The sequence below is a fragment of the Cinclus cinclus genome, chromosome 22, assembly GCF_963662255.1.
Source record: "Cinclus cinclus chromosome 22, bCinCin1.1, whole genome shotgun sequence".
Classification (NCBI taxonomy): Eukaryota; Metazoa; Chordata; class Aves; order Passeriformes; family Cinclidae; genus Cinclus; species Cinclus cinclus.
In genome coordinates this window covers 10,443,541-10,457,422 of record NC_085067.1, presented here as the reverse complement: position 1 = coordinate 10,457,422, position 13,882 = coordinate 10,443,541, and the positions used below count along the sequence as shown (strand labels likewise).

Below are 13,882 nucleotides of genomic sequence, written 5' to 3'. Positions count from 1 at the left end.
AACTCCAGGGCAGCGCAGGCTTTTTGGCCTGTGTCCAGATGCCACAGGCTTGCTCCAAAGTTTTCAGCAAGAACAGAACATTTTAGCCTTTGGGAAGTTCAGTCTCCCATTTGGGAAGGAAGGCAGAAGTCACCTGCAGCCCTGACCTGCGGGAGGCAGGAAGGGGTTGCTGTATGTCTGGAAAGCAGAAAATCAGTATAAGCCCAAACTGACTGGGGTGCTGACTGGGGTGAGAAGCAACAATTTCAGGGCTCCTCACGTCCTCCTAAAGCTCCTCCTGAGGACCCCAGATCACAAGGCATCTATCTGCAGGGTGATGAAGCTGCCAGATGGTGCTGGCAGCCAAGCTGAGCTGCAGGAAGCACAGGCACGACCCAGGCTCCAGGCTGGCAGCCAGCCATGCTCTCCCAGGGTACCCTCGGTGAGAGGTTCTCCAAACTGGGTGTAGGTGCTTCAAAAACAAGATTCTAAACAGGACAATGGCTGCTCTTGTTCCCATTAAAACAATGAAACAGATCCCACCTGGCTCCATCACACTGGTGGCCCTGAGTGCTACATGCCAGTCATGCTCCTGCAATAAGGAGACTTCTTCCAAATTCTTTGAAAGATTTAAAAAAAAAAAACTTATTGTGAATCCAGGCAGCACAGTTGAAACAACAAAGACAACTGAATAGATTCATGCTGGATTGTCACAAGGCACTCATCCACTCAGGGGAAACTGTCTACTTCAACAAGTTTCTAGTATAAAACAAACCAACAAAACCCTTTGAAGCTTCCAGAAAGAACAATGCAAACTGCAGCCCTCACTGGCTCGGAGTGGTCCTCAGCTTCAGCAGAGACCATCAGGGAAAGGCTGGCAAAGCCCAAGCAATTGAACTGACTGTAGAGTAGAAATGCTTTGAGGGTCCTTACCATAAAGCTGTCACTCACAGGCAATGCCATGTCCAAGCACGTTCTGAGAACAATTCCACAATTTCATTTTGCAGCGAAGAACTGGTCAGGTTGGAAAAGGAACAAGGACTCCACTTTCCAGCCAATGCTGTTCTGACAGCATGAAACAGCAGAAAGCTGAGCTCCAGAGAACACCCCGCTGCAATTCTGGGCTTAAGTTCAGCTACAAGACTTTGCCCCCAAGCAGATAAATTCTAAGCCATGTCTACCTCTGTCCCTGCTGCCAGCACAGGCTCCTCCAAAGTGGGGAGGAGCTGACAGTGGTCAGCAGCCTCAGCAGGAGTCACCAGATTTGGCTCTTGCTCCATCTCAGGCAGTGGTACCCAATATGTTGCCTATATTTTGCTATCAGAACATTCCCACGCATCTTATTTCTAGCAAACCCTATTCCCAAGGCTTAGGAAAACCTCAATCCTAACTGCCATCCTTGCAGTGAACACTGTGCCTATCTCTGCAGTGGGATCAGGCCCACACCCTTGCAAGAAACAGCACAGTGTTTCTGTCTCCCAGGAAAATAAATTTGGCAAAAGCAGAACTCCTGTCGTGTGTGGCCAGACCAGCCAACCTTCCCGGGTGTGCAGTGCCTGACATCAGCTGTATCACACACACTGCTGAGCAAACACTCCACCTAGAAATGAAGCAATAGGATCCATGAGGGAACGCAGATCAGGAATCCTTTCCGAGACTAAAGGGAATAAAGAGCCTCCAAATGCTCACAACATAAAAGGAAACCTCCGCCAGAAACTTGATACATGTTGAAACAGAATATACTGACACATAACTCTCCTTTCTTGGGATAGGCCCTGGGCAGGCTTCTCCCTCTTGAAGAAGAAATTTGAGGGCACCTCTCAACTGAGAAAGAGCAACACAAAGTAATAAGTAACAACAAAGGCCTTACCTCCGGTAAGAGTGGGAACTGCCAGTTTAGTTCTGCTCATGCTCTGTCCCTCTAGTTACCTCTGTCTGGAAAGTCAGAGGTTGCTCCCAGACCCCTCCTCCCTACAGATCACTGAAAAATGACATTGCAAAACACACCCCATAAAACCCATCCCCACAATTCGATTCCCACTCCTCTGGGTAGGGGCTCCTCCTCCTCTGAGGCAAACCCAGGTGCATCAGTGACCAGAGGTTGCACATCAAACCTCAGCACATGTGTCAGAATCTCTCAGCAGCCCAGGACTGACCAAACTAGAGAGAAAGGAAGGAAAGTTGAAAGGAAATAGGCAATGGTAATATGTGCAGCTCAAAGAGGACTCCAAGAGCACAGGCTTTGAAACAAGTGTGCCCCACGACCAGCACAGGCTTCCTGGCAGGAACACAGGCTCATTTCAAACATGATTCAGCCACTGAACAAGTTTCAGTATAATTTCAGCTCACATTCCCAAAAACTAGTTGGTTTCCCAGTGCCACACTGCCATATCCAGCAGCACAGTGCACTGCTGCTGCCAGAGCCTCCCAGTCAATCCTTCCTCTGAGGCTCTGGCTGCAAAGCCAAAGCACCTCACACCAGGGCAGTTTCCTTCTAGGCAGAAATTCACCATCTCAAGGGAAAGCATGCCCTTTTCCTTGGATTCAGCTCCAGGCCACAAGGTGTGGATGCAGTTGTACTCATTGCTTTGAGCAGGGCAGGGACCAAATCACCCTGGAAAGTAGGCCTGAGCAGGCATTTACTATTTTTAAGCTAATCATCTGATCCGTCCGGAGGGAAATCCTCTCCTTTGGGGCTGTTGGGAGTGCGTGGAACTGTGGGAGCATCAGGGAGGAACAGAAGGGAAGCGATTACATTGACCAGGAGTGTGCCCAAGTGACCAGACAAAATTCCTCCCTGCTCCATCACAGCCCCAGCATCCTCCTGAAGAACAGGCCAGGGATTACAAGCACGGATTAATCTGTTATTCTAATTTGCTAAGAGCAAAGTAATTTTTTAAATAGCTCTCATCTCCTTTCATCATTATCTAAAAAGGACCCTGATCTAGTTCTGCAAAGAGTGACAAGTCTCACAGTAAGAGCCCATTTGAAATCCAAAAACACACAGGAAACTGGCTGGCTGGAGCTGCCTTGAAAAGGGAAAGGTATGAGCTTTCATAACACTTTAATAATTATTAATGCCCTGAGGGACCATGCCTGTCCTGGGAAGTTGATGTGCATGTATGCAACACTGATTTCTTTCCTTCTGTTCACCTTTCTCTCTGATAAAAATAACTCAGGTTAGATGACACTGCAGGATTTTCCTGTGAAACAATGCTCAGTCATTTCCAACACCACTGCACACACTCAGTGCAACCACACACTCAAAACACTCCACTCACACACTCCAAAAACAATCTCAGTTCTCTCTACCCTCCTTTTTCCTCACCGAGAAAGTATTACTGAGAACAACCCTCTCCCTCCACTGACAGCAGCCTCTGAAGCAAACTGGAGACAGCAAAGAGGAATGGAAATAGCTCTGTCTCAAACAGCACAGACTAAAACTATATGTCTTGAAGGAGAAGACACAATTCCAAGAGGAATCCTCACAAACAGAGCAAACTAGAGTCATCCAGGCCTGGCACCTGCCTTCAGGTGAGCAAAGCTCAGTGAGACACAGGCACCAGGCTAAGGAAAGGCGTCTTATATCATCCCTTCACTCCCCCAGCACTGGCACAAGGGAGACTCTGAAAAGCCCCAAGTAAACAAAAAACAAAAGCAGGCCAGTGCATATTTGGCAGATTGAGATCACAATAAAAGCTGGCACAGCAGCATTCTCCAAAGTCTCTGTGGCAAGATCTGCCCCTAAAGCTCCCCTTGATTTGGGTTTTGGGTTTGGTTTTTTTTGTTTTTTTTTTTTTTAATTTTAGCTTGTTACAACCAAATCTCACAGGTAAATTACACTTGTTGAGACAGATGGGCTGGAAGGACCCTGCCACAAAACCCACAGCAGTGACACGTCTGAGGAAATATGCCCATCAAGGCTCTCTCAGAAAAATTAAATAATTGTCACAGCCAGATAAACAGATTCCTGAGAATGCAGCAAAGAAAGGGGGAACCCAGATGTTCCTAGAAATTTATAAGTGAAATTTTTACATTTATTTCCCAGTTTACTTAGATGTCCATCTTCCAGCAAACTCCCTGAAAGACACCATAGTTACCTCACAGACCCCAAACTCCTGGGGCTGTGAGCTTAGCTGCTTTTATTTAAAACAAAGAAAATATGGAGCCTCCATGTAAAAGTTGGCAGCCAATAAAAAGTTATCAGTGACTTAGGGAAGTTTGATCTCATGCTTGCATCTCTATCACCTAAAAATATACATTTTGGATTCCATGTACACATATCCTGACCAGCCAGACTGAATTCCCAGTGTCCAGCCTCTGCTCTTCACAAGCAGAGAGAGACTGGCCAGATGTTCTATCAAGTTCTTGCTGGAGGAAGCAGACGGAGTTCTCTCAGCACCACATGGCAGCTTTTTTCACCTTTAATCCCACCTCATACAACTCCAAACTCTGCCCAGCTTTCCACCAGCTTTGAACCACACACAAGCACCAAACCTGGGCACAGCAGCTTTTACACCAGTGTGGGAGCTGAGTTAACACTCCTCCTCCTCCTCAGTGAGGTACTAAAAACCACCTCCAGCCCAGCTTCCTGTGTTCAATGTATTAATGAACCCAGACAAAATTCCTGCTTCCCAGGACACATCCTACTTCTCCCTCCTTCGTTTCTCTGTTTCTATTTCAGACTCTTCCTGAAGTTTACTTTCTCTGGTAAAACATGCATGGTCTCCCCAAAGTCCAGTGCCAAATTAATCAGGCTACAGTGTCAGATTCTCATTTCCCATTTTCTACTAAGCAGTCTGAGTGCAGTTCCTCAGCTTTAAGCTGTCAGCTTCCTTCAAGCCATTACAAAAATCGTCAGGAACCTTACGAGAAAGTATACGTAACATGTCCAATAACATTCTAGGAACCCCCAGTTTAACATGGATTATTTTGAGTTCATCCCAGTTCAGTTAATTCATCAGGAAACCGCAAAGGCATCACATCAGCTGCTTTAGGGAAGCCAGTGTTTACAACACAGTTAGCTGAGAGGGTTCTAAATAAATGTCAAACCTGCATCACCATCTCCACACCAAACTTCAGCCACCCGCAGCTCCGAACCAGCACAGAACCAGCTCCTAGCCAACATGGAGGAGAGGCACTTGCTTCAAACACTGCCGTGTGTGGCCTCCAGGGAGACACCGGGCAAACACCACCGCATGCGAAAAAGAACCAGGTCCGTGCCGCTACTCCGGATCTCTGTGGCACAAGAATCTCCCACTCGCCAGGCACTTCCAGGTGGGATCTGCACGGCCCCAGCGCGGCTAGACAGGAGAGGGAGCCGCGCCCGCAGCCTCGGCCCAGGGAAGGACTCAGGCCTCGCGGCAGGGCCGGAGCAGGCAGTGCCGGCCACAGCGGGAACCCCGCGCCCCGTTGCTCAGTCTGACTGCGACCCCGCCTCCGTCCGCCCGCCGGCGACACCGCGGAACCACCGGTGCAGCCCGGCCCGAGCCCGGGCCCGGGCCGGAGGGCCGCCGCCGCCTCAGCGCTTGCTGCCACCGGGCGGTGCCACCCCTCACGGAAAGGCCCCGGGGAGGCCGCGCTCACGGGGCGGCGGGCAGAAGGAGCGGAGGCGCGGCGGGCGGCGGCCCGAGGAGCGGCGCTGGGTGCCGGGGCAGCGTAGGGGAGAAGAGGGGCGGAGAGTCCCGGGCAGCCCCAGCCTCACCTCTCCCGGCGGGTCCCACCCGGCTCCGGCAGCGCCGCTCCCGCCTCTGCCGCGTGCAGCTCCCGCCCGGCCCGCGCGCTCCGGCCAATCAGCGCCCGGCACAGCTGGCGCAACCGACCAATCAGCGGAGAGAACGCGTCCCCGCCCAGCGCTACCGGCCGTCAGGCCACGCCCACCCAGCCTCCAGCCAGGCCTATCTTGTGACACGAGAGGGGGCGATGCCCGACGCCCGACGGCCAATAAGAAATCACAGCGCGTCCTCCCGCAGCCAATCGGCGGCCGCACAGCGCTGCCCCTCAGACAGGGCGGGCGGTGGGAACGGGGAGTGGCTGGGCTGTCCCGTCACGCGACCTCCCGGTGACAGGGACTCCGCGCTCCGGGCCGAGGGGTGCTGGAGCCTGATGGACGTCGGTCCCAGGCAGCGCCCAGGGGAACAACCCCTGGGCATCCTCCGGCGGGGTAGGATGGCGCCGGGTCGCTGCCTCTGGGCCAGGCCCCGCGGTCTACAGAAGCCACCTGGATGGTCAAGATATCCTGAGGCCTCCCCGTTCTATCACCCAGCTCAGCTTCGGGCAGACGCTGCTGCTGCTTCTCTCTACCTGAATATTCCTCCCCCGGGGCTGGATGGCCTCTGCCCCTCGCCTCGTCCCTGCGTTTCCCGATCCTTGGCTTTACTTCTGCCCTTCCCATGCTCAGCCTGCCCTGCAGAACAGCCCCGCTAGTGTAGTTAGGGGCAATCTCAGGCTTTCTCACAGCCCAGGTTTTATGTTCCAAGATCCTGCGGGCTGCATCACAGAATAGTTGAAACTGTAAGGGACCTGTGGAGATCACCCAGTCCAACCCCCCTGCGAAGGCAGGGTCACCCAGAGCAGGTGACAAAAAAGCGTCCGGGTGGGTTTGGAATGTCTCCAGAGAGGGAGACTCCAAGCCTCACCTGAGTAGTTGTTTCCGTGCTCCCAGCTGCCATCATGAGGTTCTTCTGCCCGAGGCGGTGTCTCTGCAGCCCCTGGAAAGGATGAGTTGAGCCCAGCCCCAGACCGGTCTAAAGGGTTTGAGGGTGTGGACAAAGGTATGTTGGCCCTTGACAGAGGACAACCATCCCTGCCTGGTGCCAGCTGTGAGTGGAGCTGTCCCGGGCCTGGCTCTGAGAGGTCCAGGAGGGAGCTTTGTCCTGCCGATGCTGAATTTTTGCAAATGCATTGCTTCGGGTGATTACCATTGGAAAAAATGTATGGGAAAAGAAGCAAGTGGGTGATGGCAGGCAAAGCCTCTGTGCTGGGAAATGAAGGCAGAAGCAGCACCCTGGGTTGACAATAGGGCAGGGGGAGCAGGTAGAGAGGTGATGGGGAGGAGGCAGCACCTGAAGGGAGTGGTGGGGCAGCTGGAGCTATGGCATGGAGCAGATGGTGCCATCCCGAAGAGCAGCTGCTCCAGAATGTGAAGAAAGAGTTTGTGGAGCATGTGTGCAACCCACTGATCTCTGGGATGCTGGACAACCTGCTGACCCAAAGGGTTCTGAGCCTTGGTTATGTGGAAGAGGTGCAAGATCAATGCAAGATGCACACGGATAAGGCTTGACTCCTCAAACACTGTGCTCCAGAAAGGGCACCAAGGCCAGCCAGATCTTTACTGACAGCTTCAGGATGGTGGAGCAGCTGGGTGTGGGCTGACTCAGGTGAGAGATGAAGGGCCATGATCTGCTCCTGCCCAGAACCTCCAGTGGAATGCTGGAGCAGGGTCTAGCCCTGGGGAGTGTCTCAGACTCAAAGGCAAGTGCCAGTTGGTTATCACTGTGCTGAGACCCCCTTGCCACCCTGTGATGACAGGGCCCTTGGGGGTGGCTGTCCCCCGTGAGCCTGAACAGGGGCCCCTCCAAGGGGCCCTGCCCTGTAACAGCCCCTCTTGCTGCAGGCACTTCTCAGAGTAACTGAGGGGCTTTCTGCTTGCAGGGCCCTCTGCCGTGCCACTGCCGTGCTTTCCTGACACTCAGGTACCCCCTTAGCGCCCATTGGCATCCAGGGCTAGCAGTGGATCCAGCAGTGCTCCCCGAGTGAGTACTGCGACATCAGGGACAGAGAAGGAGCCCACGTGGTGTGGGCAGAGTAGATGAGAGGAGGGCTGGAGCATAGCCCAGCCACCCTAATAAAGCAGGCAAGGGGTGAGGGGAGCCAGGGGCCTGCCGACCAAGGAGCAGGGCAGGAGAGCACGGAATCACAGAATCAGTTAGACTGGAAAAGACCTTTGAGGTCTTTGAGTCCAGCCTTTACTGCAGGGAACCCCACTGCAGAGGGCACACGGCTGTTCAGGACACCCGCAGGTCACCTTAGCAGCACCAGGGCCAGAGCTTTGTGACTGCCATCCCTGGCACCTCCCTGGAGGCGGGGCTTCCTCCCCTCGCCCCTCCCCCGGCTCTGCCTGCACTCCTCCTGCCGATTTTATCCCCCCGCCAGCCACTGCGGTGGAAATTGGCTTTTCCTGCTGGGTCTCGGATAGCTCCAAGCCATGCCATCATGGCAGCTGGGAAAACAGGAGAGAAGAGGTTTGAGAAAATATTCACATCACTTGTGTCTTCCCTAGGATGCCTTGTCCTTTTTCCATGCTGTTGGTCAGATGTGCCTAATAGAATGATCTTAGAGAAGGTACCCCAGGCTGCTGGTCTGGCATCCAACATTAATCACTGTTGCAGTGATGGACACTAGTGAAGTCATGCTTGATATCTTCTGTCACCCCAGATACCATGTCCAGCAGGTCATCAACAAGCTCTATTCCTACCCAATTCCTGATAGAGCAGTTCTGAAACCATGCCTGCAACAACCACATAGAGGTCTTCCTAAAGGTGGGGTTTATGGTTAGCTGCACCTGTGCCAAGGATCAGATGTCCTGCTTGGAGCAGAGCTCAGGCCAGGACAGTAATTTCTTGGCAGACCCCTTGGGAGCAGGCTGTCAAAAAGGGGTCTGGTTTTGCCTGAGACATCAGATGGATCTCTGGAGGCATCAGCATGCTGACACTTGATGGGCATAGAGCCCAGTCAGTTGGTGCCAGCCCATGGCATCACTCATGCCACCAGACACATGCCTGGACAGGCCTCCGGGATGTCTTTTGATTCCCTGTACCCTTCCCATGCAGGAAACAGAGCTGCTGTCATTTCTCCCTGCTGTCTCTCTCACCCCAGGTCCAACAGTGCTTCCCTATGCTCCTTCAGCAGATGCCATCACAAGAATGGACTACAATGAAGCTCTCTCTCTCTACCTCTCAGGCCACTGATTTCCTGCCATGGTGAGACTCTTCACACCTTGTAGCTACCTTTTGCCTTTTACCAGCCCCAAACCTGGTACCTGGCCAGCAGGAAGGAGTGGGGAGAAATCCCCCACTGATCCTGGGCTCCAGAGCTGGGTCCAAAGGTCTTGTGTCCTCATAGCTGGGGCCAGACCCCACCCCCAGCTGGCTGGTGGTACCCAAGGAACTCATTTCAGTAGCTTGTGACTCTGGAGCTTATTGGTCTGATGTTCTTCATTGGAAAACAATTATACACAGAGAAAAAATGTTTGAATTTGAGGGTGATATAGCAGAAAAGTCAAGGCCAATGCAGAAGGAAGGGAAAGGAAAAGGAAAAGGAAAAGGGAAAGGAAAAGGGAAAGGGAAAGGGAAAGGAAAAGGAAAAGGAAAAGGGAAAGGAAAAGGGAAAGGAAAAGGGAAAGGAAAAGGGAAAGGGAAAGGAAAAGGAAAAGGGAAAGGAAAAGGGAAAGGAAAAGGGAAAGGAAAAGGGAAAGGAAAAGGGAAAGGAAAAGGGAAAGGAAAAGGGAAAGGGAAAGGAAAGCTCTGCAGAAACACAGCAAATCTCCAAAGCAGTCCCTGGTGCCGGCTCTGCTAGGCAACTACAGGCATACCTCAAATAAAAGATCCTCAGTCTTCTTCTCTCCCACCCTTCTGGGGCCTCCAAACAACCCCAAATTAAGCAAACTCATCCCAAGGAGCAGCAGACACCTGGCTCTGGAGCAGCAAAACCAGAGATGGTTAGTGTCTCTATTGTCCGCACACAGAGCGTGTCCCCAGTTGTGACAGAGATGAACTGTCAGCCCCATAGTCACTCCTGCCCTGTCCCCAGCTTTACCAGTTGTCCAATAAAGGGATTTTTTGAAGCAGACACTCTGCTCCTCTGCCTCCAGCCCATGATGGGTGGGCTTTATGCTGCACAGGGAGGATGCAGAGCAGCTGGGAGAGGTGAAATGTTGGAAGCTCAGGGATGAAGTGACACCTGCCTTTGGGACAGCCTGGGCAGACAAGATCCTTGCTCCAGGCAGATTGCCCCACTCCCAAATCCTTACATTGCCTTACATAGAGCAAGGATGCAATTTCCCTTGGGAGTCAAGAAAGATCCTCAAACCTGTATCTCACATGCACTGCTCCCACAGCTTGTCACATTAGGGCCCAGTCCAGCTATCACTTCCCACCAGCATCCCTGCTGCTAACTGAGAACCCCATTCTGTGCGCCACACACATGCCCTGCCCTCCATGGCCACATCCAACCCTGGTTCAGCCTTGACATGGATTCAACTTTATTGCACGTTCTGCAAAGTCACAGCCAGATCCATGGAAGGGTCTGACAACAGGAAAACACGAGGGCTCTCCTGCCCCCTGCATGTGCCCGACACCCCTGTGCAGGCCGGACAGTGTCCTGAGCCACTGCCACCCCATGTCCCTGTGAGGTGGCAGGAGATCTCAGCAGGATGCAGGGGCCTTTCTGCTCTGGCTGCAGGAGAACCAGGATGGGAGAAGGTCTTGCAGGCAGGATCAGACTGCAGTGAGGACAGCCAGCCCCAGCTGACACCATCCTCAGAGCCCGAACCCTGTGTCACTGCCCAAAGCTCTTCAGGACCCACATGGTCATTGCAGAAACCCTGCAGTGCCACAGCTATGGCAGGAAATTGAGGACAGACGTGATGAATTCTTCAAATTTATCCTGATGGACTATGTGGCCTGCACCTTTAATGTACTGGATCTCTGCCTTGGGGAAGAGGCGTTGGATCTCTGGGTAGTCTCTGGAGCTGCAGAACAAGGGAACATGCCATGATCCGAGCTCCCTCCTGGTGTCTTCTCTCACCCTTCCCAAGCAGAGGATGATCCCAGGTATGACTTCTTCCCTGCTGGGAAAGCCCACGGGGCCCCCAAATTCCCCCTTGCTCCAGAATGTCGGTGTCACTGGCTGCTGGAGGAACAGCCCTTGCTCAGGACCTTCCCCATCCCAGGGGCTCCTCCCACTCTCAGCAGCTGCAAAGAGCACAAAAGGTCAAATCACAGACCTGGAACTGCTTCTCTCCAGTCTCACCTGATATAGGGCGAGTCGGATCCTCCCAAGAAGAGTGCAGGACCAGGATAGGGCTTGTGGAAGACAGGGAAGTTCATGATATCTGCCAGGTGCCGGGAAATAGCCTCCAGGTTCACCCGCCACACGTAGCGGCCCTCCACCTCCACCAAGTTGGTGAGAAGGAACTGTCTCAGCTGTGGGAGCTGCCATGGAAGGGGATCATGTGCTCTTCAGTAAGAGCAACAGAGGAGAATGTCTTGGCATCCTCCATCCTCCCACATCTCCCATGAGATTTCCTACCTTGACCACGGGCTGCAGCTGGTCATCTGCCAGCTGGCGTGCTGCTGAGCGGGACAGCCCTGCTGGGACCTTCACCTCCTTCATGGCCGAGATGTAGGCAGAGAATTCGGACACGGGGGCAGTTGAGCCAGGACCAATGTCTACAGAGATGAGGCGCTCCACCAGGTCTGGCTGGAGACACAAGCAGAGCAGATCAGATGCCAGGCTCTCCCAAGATCTCCCCAGTGGAGTGGGCACAGGGCTCCACTCCCTGTCAGACTCCCTGGAGGCTCTTAGCTCCCTCCTGTTTCAGCAGAGTGTGCCCTTCGCAGAGTCCTTGTGCTTGGCACAGATCTCCAAGCTCCATCACAATCGGTGCTGGAGGGAGAGGGCAGAGCATGGGCTGGTGGACATAGATTTGCTCCTGCTCCCATAGCCTGGCTTACAGCTCTTGTGTGGGACAGCACCCACCCTGACACAGACAAGTTCCTGTGGAGCTGGGGGCAAGGCTGGCATCAGTAAACAGTCTCAGAAGCTGCCATCCCCTTCCTACAGCCCTCCCTGGAACTTCCTGAGCCTGTGACCCCACTCCCAACCCCATGCCTGCTGACCCGCTGCAAGGCCAGCGTCATGGCCGTCTTGCCCCCCATGCTGTGTCCCACGAGGATGCACTTGGTGATGCCCAAGCGGCTCAGGAGGTGCTGCATGTCCAGGCTCATTGCTTCATATGTCATCACAGGGCTGTGGGGGCTGCTGCCATGGTTCCGGGCATCCACTGTCAGCACCTGCCTGGGCAGGGGCAGCACGTCACCCCACGCACTGCCCACCATGACCCTGGACTCCTTCCTGTGTGCTGCCCCTCCCACCAGCCCCTGGATCTCACCTTGCCACTACCATGGCGCACCAGTGTCTTGGCCACTGTCTTGAAGTTGCCCTGGCTGCCAAAGAGCCCGTGGAGCAAGATGAGGGGTGGCCGATCCCTGCGACCCTCCACCTCCGCATGGGCCACAGGCACTGCACTGCAGGGAGACAGGCATGGGTATGGCCAGAAGTGCAGGGATGAAGTGATCCTGCCTCTGTGGCCAGCCCTGGTGAAGCACCTCTGGAGTGCTGTGCCCGGCTCTGGATCCTCAGCACAGCAGCGACAGCGAGCTCCTGGAGCAGGGCCAGCACAGGCTGTGAGGATGAGGAGGGCCTGGAGCATCTCCGCGCCCAGGAAAGGCTGAGGGAGCTGGGGCTGTTGAGCCTCGAGAGGAGCCCCAGCTGAGAGGGACCCTCAGCCCTGGGTGTCCCTGTGTGCAGGGAGGGTCAGAGCAGGGCCCAGGCTCTGCTCCAGGGCCCAGCAGTGACACCAGAGGAACGGGCAGGGACTGAGCCCAGCAACTGCCCCTGCACAGGAGGCACAAATTCTGCCCTGGGCAGTGCCCAGCCCTGAACAGGCTGCCCAGGGAGGGGCTGGAGTGTCCCTCAGCGGGGATATTCCAGAGCCACATGGGCACAACCCTGTGCCCTGTGCTCTGGGATGGCCCTGCCTGAGCAGGGAGGTGGCACCAGGGACCCTCTGTGGTCCCTTCCAGCCTGATCCAGCCTGGGATTCCGTGAGAGCGCGGCCAGGGCTGGGCCAAGGGCACACGGGGCAGGGGAAGTGGCTGGGGCACGGTGAGACCCGCCCACCGCCCCTGTGGGGACCCTCCGACCAAGAGGCGTGGCTTTGATGGAGGCGTGGCCAGACCCCTATGCGGGCCCCGCCCCTGCTCGCGGGACTCCTTCCCCGGGCCCTTCCCAGGACCCCTCCCACCTCCCCCATCCCGCACGTGGCCGGGCCCTTACGTGGCCGCGGAGCGGGCGGCTGCGGAGGCAGGCTGCCGGAGGGAGCGCGGGATGGGCGGCGGGGCGGGGACGCGGGGCAGCCGGCGGAGCACCATGGCGGCGGCGCGCGGGCCGTGACGCGACGTGCGCGGGCGGTCCCGCCCCTGCCCCGCCCAGCGGTGGCGGGCGCCCCCGCGCGGCAAGATGGCGGCAGCGCGCGCGAGGGGAGGGTCACGGCGGGACCCGTCCCCCTGCTGCCCCCGCGGGCACCGGAGCGGGCAGCGGGGCAGAGGGATTGGGACCCGAGGGAAGTGACCCGGGCGGGGCGGCTCCCTGCGAGCAGGGGTGTTCCGCAGCGCCCTTGTGCCCGATGCAGCCCGCAGGCACAGCGGGACCGGCCGGCTCAGCCCCGCACTCGCCGCCCCCGGCCGCGCTTCCCCCAGGATCGCCTCCCCGCTGCTGCGGCGGCTCTTGCCCCTTTGTCTCTGCCCGCTGGAGCGTGGCGGCGGGCGGGAGGGAGCGGCCGAGCAGGGCGGCCTCGCCCCAGCGCGGCTCCCGGGCGAGGGAAGCGCCTCACGGCCCCCCCGGCGGCCCCAGACTTTGGACTGCGCAGGGAGTGTCCCTGCGGCATCCAGCGGCTCCACCGCTTCTTCCCGCCCCGACCGTTCCCGGAAAGCTGCCCCTGGAATGCAGGGGGACGACGGGTCCCCACCCCAGCAGGGACGTCCGGCGCAGGAGGGAGAGCGGCTGCGGCTGAGCCCTCTGTCCCCAGCTCGGTGCCCCTCGGTGCTGCCGTAGCAGGGTG

At 55.9% G+C, this 13,882-nt stretch overlaps 1 protein-coding gene across 1 annotated transcript; it reads right to left on the bottom strand.

The window, feature by feature from the left end:
• Window positions 1-10,324: 10,324 nt before the first annotated feature.
• ABHD11 (abhydrolase domain containing 11) lies at window positions 10,325-13,114 on the bottom strand. The gene is made up of 6 exons (XM_062507136.1): window positions 13,099-13,114; window positions 12,152-12,287; window positions 11,880-12,053; window positions 11,290-11,460; window positions 11,011-11,192; window positions 10,325-10,729 (listed from the first exon to the last, which is right to left on the bottom strand). The coding sequence occupies exons 3-6, from the start codon at window positions 12,000-12,002 to the stop codon at window positions 10,597-10,599; spliced, it is 609 nt and encodes a 202-aa protein (XP_062363120.1). The 5' UTR covers window positions 12,003-12,053; window positions 12,152-12,287; window positions 13,099-13,114; the 3' UTR covers window positions 10,325-10,596.
• Window positions 13,115-13,882: the final 768 nt, after the last annotated feature.